Source organism: Protomyctophum parallelum, assembly GCF_964188405.1.
Source record: "Protomyctophum parallelum genome assembly, chromosome: 2".
Classification (NCBI taxonomy): domain Eukaryota; kingdom Metazoa; phylum Chordata; class Actinopteri; order Myctophiformes; family Myctophidae; genus Protomyctophum; species Protomyctophum parallelum.
The window spans coordinates 26507491-26532753 of NC_139699.1; the positions used below are offsets into that span (position 1 = coordinate 26507491).

General features: G+C 42.6%; 2 protein-coding genes across 2 annotated transcripts in view; both read right to left on the bottom strand.

Annotated features, from left to right (window-relative positions):
* The window catches only part of tent4b (terminal nucleotidyltransferase 4B), a 64486-nt gene extending 53436 nt beyond the window's left edge, over nt 1–11050 (bottom strand). The window contains exon 1 of the mRNA XM_083759858.1: nt 10016–11050. Coding sequence (XP_083615984.1) covers nt 10016–10659 — 644 coding nt within the window. The 5' untranslated portion in view covers nt 10660–11050. The remainder of the gene's footprint in view (nt 1–10015) is intronic.
* Nucleotides 11051–13618: 2568 nt separating this feature from the next.
* heatr3 (HEAT repeat containing 3) overlaps nt 13619–25263 on the bottom strand; it is a 29116-nt gene continuing 17471 nt past the window's right edge. The window contains exons 9-16 of the mRNA XM_083791973.1: nt 24757–24847; nt 23837–23991; nt 23161–23243; nt 22183–22319; nt 20326–20414; nt 18784–18927; nt 15381–15557; nt 13619–14177 (exon numbers count right to left, since the gene is read on the bottom strand). Coding sequence (XP_083648099.1) covers nt 14064–14177; nt 15381–15557; nt 18784–18927; nt 20326–20414; nt 22183–22319; nt 23161–23243; nt 23837–23991; nt 24757–24847 — 990 coding nt within the window. The 3' untranslated portion in view covers nt 13619–14063. The remainder of the gene's footprint in view (nt 14178–15380; nt 15558–18783; nt 18928–20325; nt 20415–22182; nt 22320–23160; nt 23244–23836; nt 23992–24756; nt 24848–25263) is intronic.

The following is a 25263-nucleotide window of genomic DNA, read 5'->3' on the forward strand; positions in this document are numbered from 1 at the left end:
ATGTATCTTTGAAACATCTCACAAACACTCAAGGGGCGGCGCGGCTCTCCGTGAACGGAGGGTATGTACATCTGCATCCCATGGAGAGTGGAATAACCACTCTCGGGCTACCGTCGGCCAAAATTCAGAAACGGTAACAGAGGGTCCCGAAAGAGGCTACTATTTTCCTTGACGTGAAAAATGTGGGAACCACTGGTTTAAACAACATTAGGAAGCAAGCCAAATAAGCAACTAGCCTACTGTTACGGACCATGGTCCTTCTGAGTATTTGTTATTGATGTTGTGATGGTTAATTGTTATGATGATAATTAGTTGAGCTGTGAATAATATTTATGGAAATGTTGGTCTTCTGTGGATGGCTTGTATTATAATTTGTTTCTTTCTGTGTTTCATGTAAGGTATTGAATGGAGCTGAATGGAGAATGGAGAGAATGGGTGTGGTGCTGATGACTTGACTGGTCAATTGAAAGCAGGTGGCTGCAATCATGACAGGTCCTACCTGGACCTGCCCCTTATTCCTCATTGGTTCCCAGCAGCTGGGTAATGGCCCTGCTGTCTATAAATGTGCTCAGTCTGTCCTGACTGTTGAGAGGACGACAGCAGTTTGCAGCAGAGACTCGGTTCCTCTGTCCTCCACCCTTTTGCCTGCCCTTTTGTTTGCTTTTGTTTGTTTTAGTTTCTTTGACTTCGATTCCGTTTTGTTCTGTAAGTTTTGCCTTAGCTCCTTTTGTTATCCGTTTGTTCCCTTTAACCCTCTAACACCCGCATTAATTTCTACTTGCAAAAAATAGATTTCAACCTTACTACTACTTTGTACTAGGACTGACACTAAAACATATGTTAAAAAAAATAAAGTTTGATGGAAAATTTATAATAATTATATAATAATATAATACATTAATAATTTACATTTGGGGGATATCTTTCACAATAATGAATAAAACATGTTCTAGACATTCTAATGATCACAAAAAAACATATATTACAATTATTGTACCTACTTTTATTAGGGTAAAGGTCAAAAGTCTTAGGTTAAAAAAATGTTCAAAATCGCACAGAGTCCAGACATTTTTAATTTGTGTGAATTTCAGCCTCTGTGGGGGGTATTTATATGCAAATATCATGACCAATGGCATTGAAATGGCATTGCAATGAACATCACTGATGACGTTTAGGTGAAAAATTAGTAATTAAATAAAATAAAATTGTTGCTAAAAAGCAACGCTGGGTCTCTTAGAGGGTTAAGAGTAAAACCCTAGTTTGTTATTATTATTGTTATTATTCTACCTGTCCTGTAGTATTTGTCTAATGTAACTTACTGTCCTTTTGTAAGGGTGTTAGGTCCCTTTTGTTTTTCTCTTTATTGTAATTCTGTTAGTTAGGTTAGTTAGGGTTTAGTATTGTATTTTTGTTCTTGGTAAGGGATTGAGTTAGGGGTAAACCTTTTATTTTCTAGATAGATACTTTTGCTATGTAAACCGCACCCTGAAGCCAATACTTATTTTTGAACTGAAAAGTACAAGGATTTGAATCCAGTGTCTCTGTGGACAAAGAAAAGAGCTACAACAATAAACTAAAGTTATTTTTCAACCCTGTCTCCTCTCACATTATGTTGTTTACCTTCACCCTAGACGAAGGTGCGTAACACCTACTTTGAAACAAGCCTAAATAAGCAACTACACTTTAGAAACAAGCCCAAAAACCAGCAACTAAGCCAAAGGTCGCTTATAATAGGCAGACATGGCAACACTGGCTGTGACAACAGAATAGGAAGTGTGGAGGAAGTAAAGCACACACAAAGGAGCCCCAGTAAGCTCCTTGGGAAACGGGTGGATACTTTTACTCCACTACATCTCAGAGACAAATATTGTACTTTTACGCCACTACAATTATTTGACCACTTCAGTTACTATTTCATTTTAAGATTAAGCTCACAATATGTTGCATCGTGATACATTGTGTGGGCCTGTAGATCTGCCATTTTCCAAATATTGTGTAATATAAGTGAAAACTTGTGAAACAGGACATTCCGCATAATCAGTAGTACTTTCTACTTCTACTTTTTACTTAAAAACCATTTTGGGCGGGAACCCCTTTTGGTATTAGCATTATGTTATTCTTTAGCTATTGAAAAATAGCAGATCTACAAGCTCATAGCGCGCCACCGAGTGGCACGCTACAAGCTTGTAGGCCTGCTATTTTTGAAAAATCAAACTGACATAGAAACATAGCTTTTTCAGAAAACTTTCAGGATGTAGAAGATATTTTTGTCTCCACCAGGCCGAAGGCATGTGGGGAGAGTATGTTTTGCACTCCGTCCGTCCGTTTGTGTGTCCGTCCGTGTGTCCGTGAACAGCTAATCTCGGCCACCGTTAACCCGGTTGATGCCATATTTTGCACACACACTCCCTGGATGCCAACGATGAACCTCTGCCCCAAACTTTCCAGAACGGCCTGTTATAGCGCCACCAGGAGGCCGCTTTGTGCAAAACAAGTTTTTGCACAGTACACCTACAGATTTTGTCCAAACATCACGCAAATTGGTACACAGTCTCTCTAGAGCCATTCAACCAAACCGGTCTTTCAGATTTCTCAGACTCCATCCTGATTGGTTAAGATTGGCTTCCAAAGTTCACAGGAGTGTTCAGTTTCAAACAAAATGCTGCAAATCATGAACACATCGCGTGATTTCCGTCAAATTGTGCACCCACATTCCCACTAGGCCCAGGACAAAATGCCACATGAACAATTTCAACTCAGCCTCAAGGTGGCGCTATAACTGGCCGAAAAGTGTTTTTACCTCTAACTGCACGGATCTGTGGATAACCTGGTGGAGACCTGTGCCCAGAAGGGCACTTTTTCTAGTTTGAATCTGATCTCAGGTCAAAATGGGTTAAGATCACACCTTTCCATTTGACCAAAGGACAGACTATCCAAGCAAGCACTAGACATCCCCTCAAGCAGCCAGTTTGACAATGCAGCCATCTCAATTGTCCTGTATGCTAGTGTGCAGCTTTGCCACTGAACACCACTGTGTGACTTGCAGCTTAGTTAACAATCTAGACACACAGTAACTTACTATCGAAAGCTAAAGGCTGAACAGGGGAGGCCACGTGCATTACAGGATGAAATAAATGTCTTGTCATGTTGCATAGCACCATTATCCTGTATGTAAATTGCTGGTGATCTTGGGTTAATCATTAAATGTGGGGTTGCCAGTTGCCACTGTGACTGCAGTAGCTCCAGTAGCACATGGCAGTCCTCAGATTCAAAGGCTCGTACACGGAAATAGTGTTTCAGAGTTCTTACTAAAAGGGTCACTCTGTTGAACCCAGCGAACCCGCTTGCTTAAAAGGCCCCTTGGTCGAACAGAAGCCGTCTATAAATACTGCAGTCCGTCCAGGCGAAGGACAGAAATAAAACGGTGTGCAGTAGCAGCTAGCAAGCAGGCACGCATGCAGGCCCGGTGTTCCAAAGCGTGTCCCAAAACACAGGCACCTTCACGCCCGCGTCATCTGTGAGGCATCCCCATTCACTACCGCTGCACTTCTCACACACTCTGGCTGGCTTTTTCCCACAACAAACAGCTGTATTATGTGTCAATATAACCTACGGTATTGTTGGTCTAATGGTGCATGTGCATTACTAAGAACCCAGGTTGTACTACTGAAAGAAAACACCCCACAAAACACTTCTGTACTAAATAAAAATTGAATATACCCACATAATCCACGTCCATCCGGGACTGGGCTAATGGACCGCAACTACAATACATCCCATAGCCTGCATGGCTATGATCTTATATATCTGCTAGTTTCACCAAATGTTCTCCTGTTAAACACAATGTTAGCCTTTAATGACATGCCCAAATAGGTATGATACGCATGCAGTTAAATGGAAAGGTGAAAATTCAACTTCCTCTCTATATCTATATATACTCTATAACTAGAGATAGATGTCATACATTTCTATGACAATGTGTTCTACATTATCATTTAAACTACTGTATGTTGTACATTCCTTAGGGCCCATTTAAAAGAGGATACAGGGGTGTGAAGTGTCATGTGACATTGTTGTCTTTACAGCTACCAGGAAGGGTATATCCTGACATGGAGGGGGGGTGAGGAGGGGTACAACACAGTACACACTGTCCTTTTTTCCCTAACCCTTAAAAAAAGGAGGTCAACCGCAAACTGAGCGTGAGGTGTCAATGTCTCTCAGATGTCTAATCCATTAATATTTCATCAATGAACTGCAGGGTGGGCAACCCTATCTACACATCACTGCTGGCAGACCAGCACACTTTATTTTGACCATAGTTTATTTTGTTAAGTTAAAAGTTTTTTATTAAAGTTATATATATTTAATAACCTGGCAAGTCACTGAATTAGGGGTGCAATAGTCAAACAAACAAACCAATTTAAAACAAAATAGCAGATTTGTGAGCTCAACATGTCACTGGGCAACTCAATGTGAGCTTGCAGATCAGCTATATACTATTTAGTCAATTATAAAAAAATCATTCAACTTTTTTACGTCAATGTGTTACTGTTGATATATACTGTATAAAACATGCTAATAATATAGTCAACCGTTGCAGGCAGTCCTACACTGCATCGGTCGGTTCCTTTTCCCTTGATGCAGAACATGATGAAAATAGCTGCTAATAACTGAAATGTTTATAAGATTGCAGGTTAATAAAAAACACGTTACACAAACTATCTCAAATGTGATATTCCTTCATCATGCCATAGCATAGTACACACTGTCAATGAAAGTAAAAGGAACTATCCAAGAAATAAGATGATCATTGTGAATGCTATGTAGCTTTGCTGACTACATTGGTCTGGACTCTGGTGGCTCGAGGATTCCCATTGGTACGGGGAGCGAGGGGGGTTGAACACATTCCTGTCTGGCAGCACATGGGAAGGCTAGGTTACAGAGAGACACTCACACGTGCTATTCAAAAAGCCTACAGTCCAAAGGGCCCAGCGTGCACTGCAGACAGACCTCATAGGTTTACACAGCTTGGCTGACAGCCAGACAGCCAAAAGAGAATGAGAGAGAGAGAGTGGAGACAAAATAATAAGAGACTGAGGGAGAGAAAATGCAAAACGAGAGTACACAGAGAAAAAGAGAGCCCTCAAAGTCTGCCAAAATGTTTAACCACCTGAACTCCAGTCATGCCTATTCTGGGGGGGGAAGCATTTGCCCAAAATAGCAGATTTACAAGCTAAAACACATTGCTATGTGACACATTTTGAGCTTGAACATCAAAACCTAGTTGTATGAAACTTGGGTAAAAAAACAAAACTTGGAGGTCCAGTCAGTGGGGTGCACAGCCAGAAGAGAGAGAAAGAGCAGCCCAACCCCCCACACACACACACGTGGTTCCGATGCCGTCAGACAGAGTTATCACAAAAGTGCCATGACAGTCACTTCATGAAAGCCATGAGCCAGCATCGCATGTCAGCCACACACGTTTCCTTATCCTATGAGTGCTGCTGCTGGGACATTTCAACACTGGTCTATGCCAGAAGAACTACTGGTGCTCCTGGCTGAGCAACAGCGTTTACGCTTTAAACATTATATCATGAAGATTATTGTCACTGTCGGCCCGGGAAGAAACCTTGTATATCTCCATATTTGTGTAGATCGGCTATTTTCCACCCGACAGCAACGATATGAGGATAACCGGGTGTTAAGTGTCCATGTAAAAGAGCATGCACACACACACACACACACACACACGTCAGGTCAATGTATTTTATGAGCGTTCTTTTGGGAGTGGGACTATTGCAGATTGTATACAAAGTAACACGGTTATTTCATTTTCACAGTGGGAATCTAAAACTAAAACGGACATCTAAGTTTGAATCCACTTTGAAAGTAGATTTATTTTTGGACAAAGGTATCTAACCAGTAACAAGAGCCTCTATGAATAAACAGAAGAAAGCCAGGGTTCAAAGGAGAAGGAATACGCCACACAGCTGTCATAACTTACAGTGACATTCTGTTCCCATATAGAGAAGAAAAGCTGAGGGGAAAAATGCTTTGCATGACTGTAAACGAGGTGGAAGCACTCCCTTAGGAGCTCCACGTCTGATTGGACAGAGTCTGAATGACATCATAAAGAAGGAGCGCTGGTTTCTTTCCCAGATGGGCTGGGTTTGTTTTGAGGGGGAGGGCTAGGTGCCGTGCAGCATGTCAACACTGGTTCGCTTCCACCGAGAGGCGGGCCTCCGCTTGCCTATTTGGACGTTCTGGGCTGAGCCACTGTTGTTCAAAAGAAGGGCCGCAGGCTGCTCACACAAACATGGGACACGAATCAATCTCCATGGGCAGAAGACGGGGCCTCCCTCCACTCTGACAGCCAACCTTGCAGGACCAAGTTCACTTTCCCCAAGGAAAAGCTACTTTACTCTTTACTTCCTCTACTACCTTCGCCCCTTTTCACTTCCTGCTGCAAAGGTTTTGTATTCTAGTTCTGTAGCGAAAGAGCAAATGAAAGACAATCCCTATACCCTACGTGACTTTCTGTGAGCTTGAGTATAAACGATTTGTCGGTTAAATCGCACTGGAAAGGAAAATACATTTGGATGGTAATCACGTTCCCATTAGCTTCCCTCTCCCAGCATGCGTCTCAGATAACAAGGCAGTGAAATGTTCCTCCTTCCATGAAGCTGAGATTAAAAACAAGTGAAAAATACGTTCAAGAACAGCGGGCTGTGAGTTCTCATGGACGTATTGGATAATGGTCTGGACTCTGAGTCTGGATAGCAGTCAGTTAGTATAGACAAGTATCAGTATCGTAAAGTCAGTATAGTAAAGCAAAGCTGCTGTGCTGAGCATTAATAGCTGGTACTAGTGAATATCAAGGAGAAAGACATGAGGGCCCACTAGTTGTAGTGCCTTTTTATTTATATTTATTTTTAAATATATAATATATATGCAACAAAATCTGAAGAAGCTACTACTGTGTGAATCATATATTAATTTACTTATATTGATCCTATAAACAATTTAATATAGGTATAGTTTTGCACACTCAAATCATAATTAATAACTTTCCAATTTTGGAGCTCTGGCTCATGGACTAAGAACCAAAAAGAACTGAACCGGTTCCCATTGGGAAACAACCGGTGGAAAAGGGGTCTATGTGCTTCATGTTGTGGTATTAGTGGACATAATCACTGAGGAATGTCCTTATGCAAACACAGGCCTTCAATATTACTATAAATGAGGATAAGCCAAGACTAGTACGCTCTAGGCTCAGTACATTGCTTGCCTGCACTTGTTAGGCAGAAAGGGTGTGCAAAACAATTATGAAGGGAAATCTACACATTCAACAGCTAAAGGGCCTTTAAACCAAGCCCCACACATCTGAAGATACAGTATGAGGGTTATATTGGTACGGTGGTGTGGTTGTGGTGGTGGGCGGGGGGGCGGGGGCATGAACCAACGACAAGTTAATTAATACACAGCCTGTACATTATTTACAGTATTGTACATGCAGCTGAGGTGAATGTGATTACAGTGATTGTGATATCAGACATGATGTCCTGTAGAAAAGCTCATAAACAGACATAAAACTAGACCACACTCACTGACACTAAGAGAAGGCAAGTCCAAGCTGATAAGATAAAGTTGTTTGTGGAATATTAACATTTTCCTAGGGGGAAAAAAAGTTTAGCAGGCTAAAAATGGGCCCCAGAATGTGGGACATTATCGTCAAGTTCATGAAAATGGACAGACATGGTCAGAAGGCATCAAATAGTTGAGTTGCTCATGAGCTGGGATTGAAATTGTATATGAACATTAAAGGAGTAGTTCACCCAAAAAATGTACTTATTTTCTATCAATTACACACCCCATGAAGCCTTTCATTTATGTTTTATGTTTATTTGTTTTTGTGATTACTAGGCCAATAATTGCATTTCTAAGCCAATAGGTGATGATCTGGAGACTACGCCAGTCATCAAATTATTGGCTTAGGAATGCGACAAAAAATAATTTAAGGATTCATGGGTTGTGAAATTGTGGTGTCGCTGCAAGCAACACAAGTTACAACTGTTAAGATCTTACAACTTACAGGGTAAAGTTTGGCACCTAAAGTACTCCTACACATTTTCACTTAGAAACTGGGTGCACATTTGTTTTTTTTATATTTAACATTTAAAACTTAAGTGATAAAACTCTGTATTCCTTCATGCTTTCACCGAGAACCTCAATTCAGTTTTTAAAAATCCACCTTACTGTGGGCATGCATGCACGCTTGATTATTACTTTGAAATAATTTGCAGTTTTAAAAGGGTAGCAACAAGAAGAAGTCTATATCTTTTACAATGCTCTTGTAAACCAGATTGGGGAGCCCAGGGAGCCAGATTGCTCAAAATTATGCTGAATTCAGAGATTTTGGAATAGTTGTCTGGCTACGCGAGACTACTTATGCCAGGATTCGATCCCACGACATTCAGAGAGACAAGTGCTTTTCCTATTGAGCTACCTAGACACAACACAATAAACACGGTAGATTAACATTCGTGCAATTTTTACTCTGTCGCTTTTGTTTTGTGTATTTCGAATGTTTGAAGAAAAAAACAGGTCTACAATGTGACAGGTTATGAGCTTGTAGATCTGTCTATTTTCTGAAAATGTGAGTACTTTTAGTTTGGTAATAAATAAAACGTTTGTACCTCCCACACCACATTACATACCCCTCCCAGCCTCCCTCTCTGTCATACTTTGACTATTCAAAAAATTCCGAACTACAATGTTATGCGTTGTGAGCTTGTACATCTGCTATTTTGGAAAGAGCTTGATAATCATCATGCAGGAGGACAAACAGGTTCCATCCAACTATTTCACCTGTGACCTGCCTCTGGCTCTGCTCATTTAATTCAAGTAACAATACTGTTGTGGCCTTGGGACATTATCACATATCCTATTAAAGTAAGGTATTCCAACAAACATGTTCACTTGAAAGTAAAAAGTGAGAGCGCTTAACTTCACAGTAGATCATCACTCATGGAATGTCTTCAAATGTGTCTTAAAAACACAATTAATATTCACTGTGTTATGTTGTTGCTTGAATAACCAGATGACATAATTATCTTGGTACTTCTAGTAATCACGGTGGGGAACAAATCAAGGAAGGGCATTCTAGTACTGATGTAATGTCTTGGCTGTGACATAAGGCATAAAGGCATGCTCATATCTTACATCCTATTTTTATTCGACTTCTAGAAGAGAAATCATGGGCTGAGAGCACACATGTTGGGCAGCAAACCCAGGCAGTGTACAAGCCGTGTACATTCCATCACTAGGGTCAGCTAGAAGCTGAAACACTAGTGGTCACCACATTGACTAAAACGTCACACTACTCCAGCACGTTGTGAAGGAGGGCTCAGCGCCAATGACATTGCACTGGCAAGCCAAATATGGACGTGCATGTGGCCTAACTAGTGGAGTGACTGGAGTACTCACTATTTCTCCTACACTTTGCTATTAAAGTTCATACAAATACGTCACACCAAGGTGTGTAGCTGGATGTATGTTCTGAAATGTACACAGTCAAATACTGAGTGTTTATCGATCCATATTTCTATTTGTACCTCTGAGTGTACATTTTGTACAATGAGTTAGGCTTTTACTGTGTGGACCAAACACATGCCTATGTGTGAAAGCACATTTGAGGAATTTTAAAAGGGAATGTTTGAGTAGCTCTGACTTCGATCAAGCTTCTTTTGGAGCAGTGGTTCTCAACCCCTAGGGGTCCTTGAGGAACTTCAAAAGGGTCCCCAGCAAAATTAAGTTAATATACTAATATAGCATCATCAAAATCAGTTTACCGGTAAGCCCTTGCTTTACATTTTAACACCACAAACCGTGTTATGGGGCTCCCTGTCACACATTTACAGCCACTTGGGGCGGTCCCTTTGGTGTAAAAAAGTTTGAAAACCAGTGTTCAGTGCACTGACTTTCAAACAGACATTTCATGTCAGCAGATCCTTACCCCACTATCCCCTCTGAGTAGTTCCTGGCTTTCCACGGGGTGCCGATGTAGGAGGCGTAGCCGGAGATCAGGCTGCTGTTGAAGCCAAACGTGCTGGCCTTATTGTCCCTTTTTCTTTTGTTGGGGTGCTGCTGTCCCCCCGCAATGTCCGACGATGACACCCCCCTCCAGACCACCGCGACCCCGCCACCATGGCCATGCTGAAGTCCCCCTCCTCCGCCTCGGTGGTGGAGGTTGTGGTTGTTGTTGGTTTCCAGCGGTATGTAGTCTCGCTGCTGCTTCAGCTGCTCCACGACCACCTCGCCGTTGTCCCCCATCGAGCCCCCCGGCGTCGACATCCCCTGACACCGCCTGGAGGAGGCTTCACTGTGGCTGCTGCCGGTAGAGTTGACAGCTCCGTGTTTGCTGCTGCTACTGCTGCCAAAGGAGGATGAGGAGGTGATGGAGGGGGTAACCGAAGATGTCCCGTTGATGTTGGACTTCAGGACAGACTGAGAAGAACCAGAACCACCGGAGGAGGACGTGTAGTTGTTGTTGTTCACATGCAGATAGCCTAGCCCCTGTGTGGTCTCCCAGATCTGCATCCACAGGTTGTTAGCAGGTCCCCGTTGTTCTGGCTGGAACCAGGCGATCCTCGGATCCATCAACGAACCAAAAACCAAGCCGAACCAGGCTGGCTGGGGCCAATGAGGCAAGGCAACACCACACCGCCGCCCCCGGGCGGGCAGGGCAACGCTGCTGCTAGCGGCGAAGATAGCCCAAGCTAGCCTCGTTAGCCTAACCTAGCCTGATAATGCTAGAGCTAAAGGATCTGTGTATGTGTGCGTGTGTGAGCCCCGTTACTTATTCAGGAGAATGGGATGCTGCTGGCTGAATTAAACGACCGATCCCTGGAAATAATAAGTAGACCCCGATGTCCGATAAACCGAGGAGGCTGTTAGAAGGATGTTATGTTGAGGAAGGGGTAATATCCAGAAGTACATACAAATAAGAGACTTGAGAGGTAGAAAACGTGTTGTCCGCGGCGGCTCAGTGGCTGTGTGAGCGTGGAGGAGCTACTGACCCTGACTCCTCCTGATCACACGGTCGGGTCCATCCCTCAATGGCGGAGCACGAGCAGCACCACACGACCCGCACTGCGCAGGCGCATCAACCAATAGGAAAAAAATATTTTTTTTAAGAATTGCTCAGCCAGAGCCATAGCGTAAGACAGAGTTACAACTCTTGTCGTAACTTTACTCTATGGCCCTGCGCAGGAAAATAGCAGATCCGCAAGCTCACAAAGAAGAAAGCGCAGTCTATGATTGAGGTGTTACAAAAAATAATAAAAACATAGTCAATGTAATAAAATAGGCACAAATGAAATTTAAACAAGTGTTCCCAGAGTTCAATAATGTGTTGGGTTTACTGGCAAATGTTTTTCATTATATTTAAGTATTAGCAAAAATTATGCTAATGTAAGCTCTTAATGTTTGATGCTGATCTGCTACATTACATGCATTATTAAAGGTAAAAATGTACCCTATGTGGGGGAAAGCGGTTACGCAAGATAGGTTATGTAACCGCTGATTGATTATGTTATCAATATGGGTAGATTGTATTTTTATATTGTTTTTCTCCAAAAAATAAATTGTAAAAATCTATTAAGGAAGGCTTGGTAACAAATAGAAATTACATTACATTTAAATAGGGATATTTCAGTCAGGAATCATGTTTAGGTAGGCTAGAACAACAACTGGTTTGAATTAATTGTGGTTTAAATTGATTTCCTGGGAACATTGCTTAGTATTTGTTCAGTTGCAGGCTGATCTACAAGCTCACAATGTGTCACATTGCAGCACATTGTGAGATTGTATTTGCTATTTTCAAATGGACAATTATGGCTGTAGTGGTTATGTGTTTTGTTATCTACAAAGTAACTTAAGTTCTCATATAATAGGAGTAAAACGTGTCCTGTTTTCCTCTGAGATGCAGTGGGGTAGAGGTAAAGTATAAAGTATTACAAATTGAAAATACTGTAGAGGCCCAGGCCGTGGCGTAACGGTCTGGGCACCTGACTGGTAATCCAGTCGCAGTGTGCCGCGGGTTCGACTCCCGAGCCCGACACAGCCTTTACTGCATGTCATCCCCCGCAAAAAAAATATCTTAAAAAAAAAGAAAATACTGAAGACTACTAAAGAAATACCTCAAAAGTAGTACATTTACTACACCTGTACATGCTACCAAGCCTACCATTCAATTTGAGTACATTTCAACTTGTATTGTGATCAAATGTTCAACCAGTAATTTTTGGGCGCAATAAGTAATTGCATCCTTTCATTTATGCTGCATTCAGTAAAACTCTAGGCAATTTAGTTTCTGGCACATTAACTTTATGAATATTTCCATCCCATTCCTCGTAGATTTATTTTATGGTGACCGTGGTTGTTGCCAGGGTAACCTGTCAGGCTAGTCATTAAATGAACATAATCCAATTTTCTTACATTGAAAATGAATATTCACGAATAGATCAATTCATGCTCGTAATGAATGATGGTGTCAACAAAAATGGCAATATTTAATAGTTTAGCCCAAGGGTCTCCAACATTTTTCAGACCAAGGACCCCTTAAAGAGATGAAGCAGCGACTCCACATATTGTACAAAATGGTTGCAGATTAAACTTTTCCATAGATTTCATAGATGGCTGGCTTCTTATACTTGGACTGTGACAGCACTATCATAAGTGTTGTGTAAATTCATGTTTGTTTTGTTTATAAATTCCATTTTCTATTATGTTGGATTCATGTTAATGTGCGTTTCAGATATTTAACCACTTAAACCCTCAATAGGTTACTTGATATTGGCTCTCTTTCTCCCTCTGCACCACACTGTGAGCCTGTAGATCGGCTCCATTCGGCAAATGTTCCCCCCAGAATAGGGATGCTAGGGCTGTATTTTGCGTGTCTTAAGTACCAGGTCTTATTCCCTAACTTGAGTAAACTAAAGACCTGGAGGCGTGATCAATGCCATTTGGCTATTCTGAGTGGCCAAAGAGCATTGATCACGCCTCCAGGTCTTTAGTTTACTCAAGTTAGGGAATAAGACCTGGTACTTAAGACACGCAAAATACAGCCCCTAGGGTTCAAGTGGTAAATGCAAATACAATTAAAAAAAAAGCTCCAATTGTCACCCTCTAGCACCCACATTTAACCTATTTTTTTTTTTTTTATGATTTTCTTTTGCAGATAAATCAAATTTCTATCAGGAGTGAGTGCATCTCAATCCACATCCAGCCAACTACATGTGATACACCTTCATTTACCACTTTCAACCCAGCATCTCTACTGTATGTTGGGCATTTAATTATTCACTTTAATTTGATTTATTTTTAAGTGAAAATAGAGGATCTACAAGTTCAGGTTAATATTTTAAATAGTGTCTCTATTACCTTTGCCACTCCCATTTTGTTCTGAAATTCAGCCTCTGCATACATACAGGGTATAGCCATTTGCACTGTGAGACAAAATATCAACTACACCTAGGACCACCTGTTATGACAACCAGTTAAGAGTAAAATAAAGCACATTATTAAAGTACACACTGACTGGGAGCACGCATTGTGATATGGTAACATAAATCTTTATGTTCTTATTATTCATCTTTTTTTTGTATACATTACATTATTACATTTTCACTATTAAGAAAAATAAGAAAGCATCTCACTGAGAGATAAATGGGGGGAAAAAATAAAATAAAACAAAACCTGGCAAACAAAAATCTCCCACTACCATCACAATAAATATTTGATTGGCAGGCTTCATTCAATAAACAACGAAACAAAAAGGAGAGAATGAAATCCAGAACCCAATGGCTCCTGTCGGCAATTCGGTCAATTCACTGTAATTTTTATTAAGCCTCATTGATGCTCTGTCTGAGTCTGTCACATAGCATGCCAAAAACAGCAGACCTACAGACCTGGGCTTGCAAGGTCGTCTATTTTTTTTTTTTTTAAATCAGGCTTCACGGTTCAGCTGACCACATGGATGAAATTCTGGAAAAGCAAGCTGGTCATTTTTTCACCACCGTTTCCAGGTAACCGATGAACCTCCTCAGGTTCACTTTGATGTTGTCAAGCACACATAGCTGCTCAGGGCTGTACTTCCCCTTTCCCTCCTTGCGGATCTAGTGGAGGAAAAACAAAATAAAAACAAAATAGGAGAATTAAATTAATACTGGACAACTCACCCTGGTGCTTGCCCGTTTTTCCTCCTGGAATTGTCTCCAGTGAGGGGGATAACTTGTAATATGCTATTGGCCGTTTGTATTATTTTTTGGAGAAATATAAAAAGATGGAAAGGCTAGATTATTTTACTCATATTGAACCTATAAACAATTTAGTATACCGGGTAGTTTAGTATATGTAAGGTTTTGCCCACTCAAATGGTACCTCGTCAGATAATCCCCACATAGCCTACAACAACTTCTGTGAACCAACTTCACTGCAGTAGCCTTTTCATAAATTTAGTTAGGCTGTATGCAGTCGTGAAAGTTTATAGTTAGAGAAATTCAAAGTTTCAACACCAAAGTAGTAGTAGTTGTTGTTGTGAATAAGCGAACTGGACATTTTGGACTGAATGTTTTCTTTATCCTCGCGTTGGCTTCTGTTTTCGCAGAATTATTCATTTTAGTCGTTTCTCATAAGCGCACGTCCGGGAGGAAAACGGAAAAGGGGTGAGTTGTCCTGTTACCAATTAAATCACTAAGCAGTACACACATAGCTGTGTTTTGTGGGAGAAGAAATGTGCCTCTCAAGCCTTTCTGGATCAGAGAACACTTGAAAATCTCAATACATTCCCGCTGACCCATCTGACCCATCTGACTTAACATGGCAGCCTATCTGTGCCTAATCAAATAGCTCCCAGCCTATCTGTGCCTAATCAAATAGCTCCCATTAATTGGTATCACAAAGAAAACCTTTCTTTCTCGAAGGTTTAAAAATACACTTTTTTGTTTGTTATAATTATCATTAAATTATAATTTTATATTAATGTTATATTATTAAAATTGTTATTTGGAGGCCCGCTTGCAATACCCTGGAAGCCCGGGTGAGAAGCAGCGCTCCAGTACCTTGGCCTTGAAGACTAGAGGGTGAGAAGCAGCGCTCCAGTACCTTGGCCTTGAAGACTAGAGGGTGAGAAGCAGCGCTCCAGTACCTTGGCCTTGAAGACTAGAGGGTGAGAAGCAGCGCTCCAGTACCTTGGCCTTGAAGACTAGAGGGTGAGAAGCAGCGCTCCAGTACCTTGGCCTTGAAGACTAGAGGGTGAGAAGCAGCGCTCCAGTACCTTGGCCTTGAAGACTAGAGGGTGAGAAGCAGCACTCCAGTACCTTGGCCTTGAAGACGGGCTGCAGGGCTCTCAGAGCGCCCAGCAGCCCGATGCTCTTAGCAGCCTTCTCTGCCTCCGCCCCGTCGGCGAACACATCAAACAGGGCGTCCAGGGCCTCCCCGTTCACCACCAGGTTGACGTCTTTGGAAGCGACGTTAAGTAAGGCACTTCCAATCATCTGAGAATAAGCACATTTCTTAAATTATCGTAGCTCCAAAAACAGGAAATTTCTTGTAATCAAGAGTATGGCTCACTTAACCCATTAAGACCCAAGGCTGATTCGACACACATCTAATTCCTGACAGTTTTCTGAAAAATTGCTATATCAATGCTCAAATCTTTTTGAGTCAAGTCTCAAAATATTTTTCAATACGTTTTGAGTTTAAAAAAAGTTTTATAGATTCAAAGATTTGCACAAATTTAAATAAATAAATAATAGCAGATCTAAAAGCTACAAGTGAAGCAATCTTGGAAGACATAAACAAAAAAGATAATTATTTTGAATTTGCCTCTGGGGGCACCACCCACTTGTAGAGACCAGCTGTTCACTCCTTTAGCGCTCCTCTTCCGGTTGCATTTCTTTGTTTATATTCCTAACATTCCTAACTTTACACGTTGTGTCTTGAGAGATTACAAGTGAAGAGACGCGCTATGAGCTTGTATATCTGCTAGTTTTGAGCAGCCAAAGAAATACAAAACGACACGGATGGGTTAAGACAGATAAAAAAAAAGAAAAAAAGAGGAATGAGGCTTGAATAAAGTGGCACAATTCTCATGAAGTGAAATAATACTGTATCTTCAGGTTAGACTAGCCCATTTAGATCTGTTACACCTATACTGTACGTTGTAATACGTTTCACTATCATTTTAGGTACCTTTTTTTATTATACCGGTATTTGCTTTATAAACTAATTTGATTAGTATGTACCAGCCTCAGGTCTAAATGGGCTAGAGTAATTATGAAATTTGTATTTGAGAGTTCACCTGGAAAACAATTGCACATTTGTTATAGGGTATAATCGCACAATTCCTATAGCTACGATGGAGTAAAGAGCAAATTTATTAGATAGTATGAATATGACAAGTAAGCGGGAAGCGAACGCAGCTCGTAAATTGCAATAACAACAATTAGAATAAATTACGTACTTTTTCTTCCTTTTTAGTTAGTATTTTTTTTAAGTTTTCTACTGTGTGTGTGTGTGTGTGTGTGTGTGTGTTACACTCTGGTGGTGGGCAGGTGGTGTCACAGCGGGACAGACAGACAGACAGACACACAGACATGATCTGCAGGGTCTCATAGTTAGTGCTCAGTGCGTTCGCAACTAAACTGAACATTTCACCACATTAGACTAGAATAGTTTCCCGTTCCTGATCCTCATCCTAGTAGCGCTGGTATTCTTCCCAGTACCTGGGTGCTTGTGCGATAGAAAACCATGACTGGTAAACCACTAGACAACAGTATAACCATGCTGGAGCAAGACCTAGCCTGTTGAGAGCATGAATTTGGCAGAAGTAAAGCGCCCAGGGAGTTGACACTGGGGCTTAACAGATCTGCTTACATTCTCTGTGCATGAAGCACGTGTTTCGAAGAAGACCGTTTGAGGTGGAAGTACATACTGTATATGACGTAAGTCAGACCTATAGACAAATGGTTCTCGAAGTGGGGTCCAGGTACCTCCAGGGGTCACTGGGGGGGTTACAGGGGGTCCCGACTCCTGAGTGAAATGTGATACCGTGGCTATTTAAAGAATAGATAGATAGATACTTTATTTGTCCTTTCGGAAATTTGTTTTGTGCACAGCAGTCATCAGGATATACATAAAACATGCAAACAAACAGATCACACAGTACATAGACAATAAAGAAACAGTGCCAACAGAAGGCCACCAGTCATAGTTCCAAGAGGCATCACATCACACTTTATGCACGGAACTGAGATGGGGCCTGTTTGTTCATAAGCCCTATACTTATGGGAACAAACGATCTTGAGGCCCTAGCCTGCAGGGAAGGTACCATATACCGTCGCCCTGATGGTAAAAGATGGTATTGGCTGTATAACGGGTGTGTGTTGTCCCTAGTAATAGCTTTCCCCTTCCTGAGTACCCGGGTCTCATACATTGAGGTCATACTCTCAAATCGTACCCCAGCTATTTTACTGGACACGCTGATGATTTTATGGAGTTTGTTCTTATTAACCAATGATAATGAGCCATACCATGAAACAAAACAAAATGTCAATGCACTCTCCACAAAGGATCGATGAAAAAGTGCCATGATATTTTTTTTCAACGTTATACTGTCTCAGTCTGCGCATAAAATGCAGCCTCTGCTGACATTTCTTGTAGATGGAATGAGTGTTGGAATTCCATGTCAGCTTGGAATCAATCGTTGTACCCAAGTACTTATATTCGTCCACAATCACTACCCCATCCCCACCAATGACTATTTCCTGGTGTGCATGGGCACCAGTCCTAAGGTCCAATATGACCTCCTTAGTTTTTTTTTATATTAAGCTGGAGGAAGTTACTCCTGCACCAACCGGCAAACTCGTCCACTGTTCTTCTATAGCTTATCTCATCATCCTCAATCAGACCAACAATAGCTGTGTCGTCTGCGAATTTAACAATACAGGTGTTGTCTGACTCACTCCTACAGTCACATATCTACGAATAGTAGATATACAAGCTCACAGCTCAATCTGCTGTTTTTGAACATTCTTGAAAGCGTTTGAAACATTTTGAATCATTCTGGACTTAACACAAACCGTCTCTTCATGTTGGTAGCCTGACACCCCAGCCTGGATTTTCATTTCGTTTCACTTCATTATTCAGACAGACCGTTTCTGGGATTGCCGTTGTCAAAGCGGCAGTCTTCGGTGATTGGTTCACACCAACCAATCAATATAGGCTAGTAGCAAAGCAGATGACGTCTTTATGTGGCTAACCCGGTTGCTAACCAAATAAACAGTCAACGAGCACTACTAGCATGTAAACAAACACGGCAAAATATGTTGGATGATGTTTGTAAAACCTGTCGTTTCTGTAAAGAAACTATTTATCATAGGGCGATTTAATAGCCAGATCAATACAGTCGCAAGTTACCACAGTGCTAGGAACAGTGGGGCAGCCATGTTTGTTGTTTGACGTCGTCTCTGAATCAGCTGCTGCGATCAGATTTTCGATCGAGACTTGAATCGCCAGAAAAATTTTTTTACGTGGCTAGCGATTCAGGGCTGGAGCCAGGCTAGGTCCCTGACACAATAACCTTTCAGCTGGGTGTCCGCAGCCATTTAGATTCTTGATATGAAAAAGTTTGAAAACCACTGCTATAGACAGACTCTCCGCAGTTGGTCAAGGGAACGAGGCTACAGTAGAACAGAATGGAAAAGGAAGATCCCAGGTCACCTGAAGTGTCTCGGCTGTGTTTTTCTCCTTGGCCAGAGTGCTTCCAGTGATGCCCAAGATGGCCAGGGCGTTGACCCGTACACTGACTCCCTCACAGCGGGTAGCTGCTTCACACAGGCTCATCAGCTGCTGGGGGCTCATACACTGACAACACAAAACAAACATGATGGAGATTGAGGTTAGCCATGCATGGGTGAGATGACTTGTTAACCACTTAAACCTATATATGGTTGCCCTCAGGCAGAAACCTCTCGTTACTCCATACTCCTTTTATTTTTCATAAATTAACACCCTGTACCTACGTGATCACTACTGTTACACAAAGCATCAAAAGTAGCAGATCCACAAGCTCGTTTTGAGTTTGAATTTGAATCCTGAAAAGTGACAGATTTGGACATAATTAGGATTCCACCAGACAAACGATATACAGTTGACCAGGGTCACTCAGGGGTCTACTTGGGTCTTCTCTGAAAATAGCCAAACTGCAAGCTCACGGCACGTTGCGTTGTGAGTGCGTTACGAGCTTGTAGATCTGCTACTAGTAGGGATGCGATGAGGGTTCACGTGGTTCAAGTGTGTGGGTGGAAACACAAAGTCCAACAAGACTCTCAGATTCTGGTGTACTGTACACATGTTTGTTCAGCAGTGGCAGCACAGTAAAACTGCTCCACGCATGGACACACACAAATAGCTAATTAAATGTAACTAAAATATGCGGTAAAATATACATTTCCTGGGCGCACCATTCACGTTTGAGAATGTTTCACCTGCGGGTGTGTAAGTGGGTCAACAGTGGTTTGCGGTACTACGACTTCTATATAGGACAGCCTTCCTTACATTTCCAGTTTAACCACAAAACTATTCTGGGGCAATCATTTGTCCAAAAAGACGATATATATGCTTACTACGCATCGCAACATTTTGTGGGTCCAACATTAACCACTTGAACATGTCATATTTGCGAAAAGTTATAAACGGGAAGAGGCAGTTAGTAAAGTACAGTTTGAGTTGTAAACCCAGTCTGGTTTTCAAAGACTACAGGGTTTAAGTGGTTAAGTGAAAGTAGCCAATCTGCAAATTCAACGTATTTTGTTGTGAAGCAGTCAAGGTCAAGGTAAACTTTATTGTCCACGAGGGAAATTTGTCTTGGGCTTTCACCCCTGCTGCAGTCTTACACAAAACATCAATGACAAAATACAGACAGAGGGAGACACAACATTTACACAAGTGCACACATAGTGTTTATAATCTAACCTCTTACTGTCACTGCTGTTTCAGAGCCTCGTTCAACATTTTAGTTGACACTGTTTTTAAACCTGATGTACTTCCACTTCAGTGCAGAAGTACAAACTCTCCATTTTAAACATGGGCAACATCTCTGACAATGTTTTGAGCCTGTTTTAATGTAGCCTGCTGAACCATAAGTGTGTAATTAAAAGTAGCACCAGAGCCACACACACTGACAGGAAGCAGTGTAGTGCAGTGTGTGTACCTGATGTTGTTGATGTTCTTAATAGAGACTGTCATGTGTGTGGACTGTACCTGGGGGATGTTCTTAGAGGCTATCATCTGCAGGAGTGACCTCATGGCACTGGTGACGGCCTCCAGGAACTCCTCGTCCTTTGGTATCTCTGGAAAGACAAATACGCAAGTCACCATCTCTCTCTCTCACACACACACACACACACACACACTTTATCATTCTGTGCTTTATCTATTCATGTACAAATAAACTAAGCAAACGAACAGAAACGTGCTCCAATTCAATGGTATAAATGCCACCACCGCCTAGTCTAGGGGTTCAAATCCACCAACTTTGTTGAGCATCTATATCTACACCACACAACTGGCCCGTGAATGTTAGCGTTACTCCTACGGGCTGGGGGCGGGGGAGTAGGACGGACGTAGAGCTAAACGTGCTCTACGTCCGCAGGTGAGCCCGTTTAGATACAACAGTGATAACGCCACACTGAACTGTAGTGTGGGCAGGGCTTAATTAATGCCGGAGCTCGGCCCCGCAACCTGCCTTCTGCACTTTGGTACCTCTAGAAGGCGTACCGTCGCCTCCAATGCAGAAAATACAAATGTCTTTATTTAGAGTAGACTAATTATTATTAACAATTCTATGGCCACCATTGTTGCAGTCTGTGTCCGTTCATGTGCCGAGGGTATGAGAGCCTTATGAGCCTTTTTCAAGGGAAACAATTACCCCGGGGCTTAACTGGATATTAGCTCATGGATAACCAATGATCGGCCGTCAAATTGCGTCAATAAAGCCCGTTTTGATTAACTGTGATTATATTTGGAGTAGGGCCGGGACTTTAACGAATTAATTGAGATTAATTAACTACAGAAAAATGTACGCGTTAAAATAATTAACGCATTTAATCGCACCTTTTCTTCACTGCGGAACGTTTCTCACTGGGCGCGTTTCTAGTACTGAATTGGCTGTGGCACGCATACTCTACACTCTGCTCCATAGAGCGAGGCTAGCAGCAGCAGCAGTTCACTCTACACTACAGGCTACAGCTCCGTCAGAAAGCCCAAACCCAAATTAATCGAATGAAGAAGCCACTTATATCGCTTTTGCTCCATGGATGGGACATTTAGATGTAAAAGCTATCGGATGGACGCGTGGATAGCGGCATGGCTGTGTGCAATGTCAGAGGGAAAGGATCCATATATGACCAACGTTAGCTTCCATGCTAACTGCTTCAGTTTAACACAGGACACCAGAGACGCACGGTGATTTCGATGCGAAACATACTGAAGTAGCAAGCGTGGGAATTCCGTGGTCAGACAATGGTCTGCCCCAACCTAATGTCATGTGAAATGTTTCCCCCCCTAATAAAGTAGTTTTTATTTCTTTTCTCATGCCCCGCCATGTAAAGCACATTTGAGTATTCATATACACACTGAAGACACTTTATATAGGCACTTGCTGCACTTGTTTATCTGTTGGGATAGAAAAGTGTTATTAAGGGGAATACCACTCATTTTCAACATTTCTCTATGGAGTTGTGTGCACTGGAAATAATAAAAAGTCCCCCCATTCTGTGTTGCCTAGAACTGGAGGTCTGAAAAAAACAGTAACAGTAAGTACATTTTTGTGATGTCACTGAGATGTACTTCATAATGTTACTGATTTTTTACTCAATGTCCCTTCCTGCAATGGAAAAGGACACTACAGTGGCTGAATCCCCTCACGTCAAAACAGTTGTCAATCTTTACAACTTGACTTGATAAGAAGACAAGAAACACCACAATTGGCAAAACCGATGGGTTCATGAGCTCCGGCACCGAATGATTTACAAATTAGGCACCGTGTGTGTGGGGAGGAATTAATTGGCATAATGACTAAATTGGGGAGAAAAGGGGGTAAATTAATAATTGTCAGACCTGCGGCACCAAACACCAGTGAGGACAGGTGGAGCGCGGCGGCCTGCAGGGCGGCGCCACCTCCCAGGGACTCTGCATCCATGGCAGACAGGATGTTGTTGAGGCAGGTCAGTGCTCTGTGCTGCACACGCTGCATCCTACGCACACACACACACACACACACACACACACACACACACACACACACACACACACACACACACACACACACACACACACACACACACACACACACACACACACACACACACACACACACACACACACACACACACACACACACACACACACACACACACACACACACACACACACACACACACACACACACACACGTTTTCAAATATTTTCATGTGCTCCCAAATTAATATTTGGCTGCGGAACCCCATTTCAACATATTTGGCGGCGGTAGCTCAGGGGTAGAGTGGCCGGATGGTAACCGCAAGGTTGCCATTTCGAACCCGGGCTCCCCCAGAGTTAGTGTCGTAGTGTCCTTGAGCAAGACTCTGAACCCCTAATTGCTCCTGATGTGCTGGTTGGTGCCTTGCATGGTTTACGCTGCCATCGGTGTATGAATGTGTATGCATGGGTGAATGTAATCTATGTAAAGCGCCTTGGATAAAGGTGCTATATAAATGCACCATTTATATTTTGGGACACAGTCCCCTCATACAAGATTTGCGTTGTACCAGAGATTTAAAAAGAAACAGGTCTACAAGCTCGGATCTTCACTTTTCAAATGGCCTGTGCCTATACCGTAGGGTTAAAGTGGTTGAACAGACTTTGATGCTATATCAACTTATTTTGCTGGGGACCCCCTGGACCCTCAAAGACCACCACCTTGAGAACCACTGCTATAACTGAATTAAGGAGAACGACTATGTTTTAGATCTTTTATTTCTTAGCAGCAGTGATTTGAATGGAGGTATTTGACAGATCTATTGTTGTTATGACCCAACAAGAAACCACCAGTGTTACCTTTTAACCAGGCACTTCCATGCTGCGTTCTGCACACACACATCCATGGCCTCCGTGCTGGGGAACTGCGTCTTTTTCAGTACCTGGAGAGTTGAATGAGGACAGTTTGTTAACACAATGAGTGCCATCTGGTGAACAAAAGTGGTGGTGCTTGGGTGCCACCGGATCAGACTCTGTTTTAGCCAATGCTAGCGAGCAAAGGCAACGTCCATCCAACGCCATTATTCCAACCACTTGTAGCGTGGGCAAAGCGTTTCCGGGTTTCGAGCAGTCACGTCAAGTTGCAGCCGTGCACCAGCTGTTTAAAAGAGGAGACACCTGCTCTCTTGTTGCATATGTTTGGGTGTACCCAGACAGACACAGGTCCAGTTTACTAAGTCTGGTTTACTAATGTCTTCCAAATCTGAAAAACCTGTCAGTGTTGCTTAAACTATTTTATGTGAAAGACCCCAAAAACATATATATAATGTAATTGGCCGCCGACCCCTATTTGAAAATATGTTGTTCCAGGGACCCCCAGAAGCAAAGATATGAGGGGAAAAATGTTTTTCAAAATGTTTGCTAACATTTCCACGAATTAAAAACAATAGCAGATCTACAAGCTCATAGCACTCATAGCACTCAGCGCTATGAGCTTGTAGATCTGCTATTTTTCAATAGTTAAAGTGGAACACACCTTCTGTGGGATGCTGTGGTTGGTCAGAGCACTGTGGATCTCAGCAGACAGACACAGGGGAGACAGCAGGCTGGACAGTCCGTCACACAGGCTGTCAGGGCCCATCTCGCTCTCGTCACTGCTGGACTCCTCTTCCCACTCGTCATCCGAAGGGTCTGAAAACATGAACGTTCACGGATGTGAAATTGCTGAGGGCAGTCTTTTTTTGTCATCTTCATTTAAATTTAGGTAGCTCCTAACTGTACCCCCTTTTTCCCCCCAATTTAGTCTTATGTGCCAAATAATTCCTCCCACTCCTTGCCACTGCTGTTGTATCCAACTGACTTCACCTGCCATTGAGGAGGAGCCCCCACTGGGAGGACGTAAAGCCTTCGTCCTAAACCTCCTGCTCAACCCTCCCTGCAAACAAGTAGGACTACTACGGGCAATGACAAATATCACCCTTCCCTCAGTCTAGTCCTGGCCTAGCCTGAGCTAACGTGTTAGGTTTCTGGTCTAGAGGGGCGGGTCGCGGCTGAGATTTGTGCACGCCCTGATTGGATCTCATCGATCCGTCCGCCACCCCCGGCCCCTCCTCTCCCCCCTAGTGCAGCGCTACGTCACATCATTTGGAGCGGCGCCCATCCGGAAGGGTTGACTCCCACTTTTAGACCAGAGCGGCCAATGCGTTCCTCCAGGCTTTACATTTTTGCACCAACAAAAATGAAAGCCTGGTACCGAGGCTAGTCCTGGCCAAACTCCTGATTAAGCCTCAAAATCTCATTAAGCCTCAAAGTTGACTTATATGTGGATTCGAACCGACAGACTCTGTTCCATGATGGTGGACTGGCACTTCACCGCTGCGCTCCGATGTGCAGTCAGTGGCTGATGAAGGGAGGATGCCTGGGACAGGCACGGTGGAACCCTGGGCACTCACTCACCATCAGGGCAGCACATGTTGACGATGATCTCCAGGGACGTCTGCTGGGCTGTCAGCAATGCGATGGCCTCCCGCAGCTCTGCCTTGTCCCTCTGGATCATAAGAGAAATCAGCCGTTGTTGAGAGTCAACAACACAGTGCAAGATCAGTGTTGTTTTTGACAGACATCTTTGTTTTAGTCAGTCTATTGACGAATAGTTTAATTTAGTTTTGGTCATATTTTAGTCATCTGAAATGGTTTAGTGTTAGTCTAGTAAAGTTTTAGTCGACTAAATATCATACGATTTTAGTCGACTAAATCTACAGTTAACAAAAATAACTGCTCGTGACGGAACGTTCCGCCAATTAGAATCCAACCGGCGGAACATTGGTGCTTTCTAGAGCAAGGATGGACTCATTAAAGCTCGCTAGCATTGACGAAGTAGATCCGGGTCAGCAGTCTAGCTCTTGCTCAGTCTAGCTCTTGCTCTTGCGTCCACCAGGTGGCAGTTAACCTGTTAATTGTGTT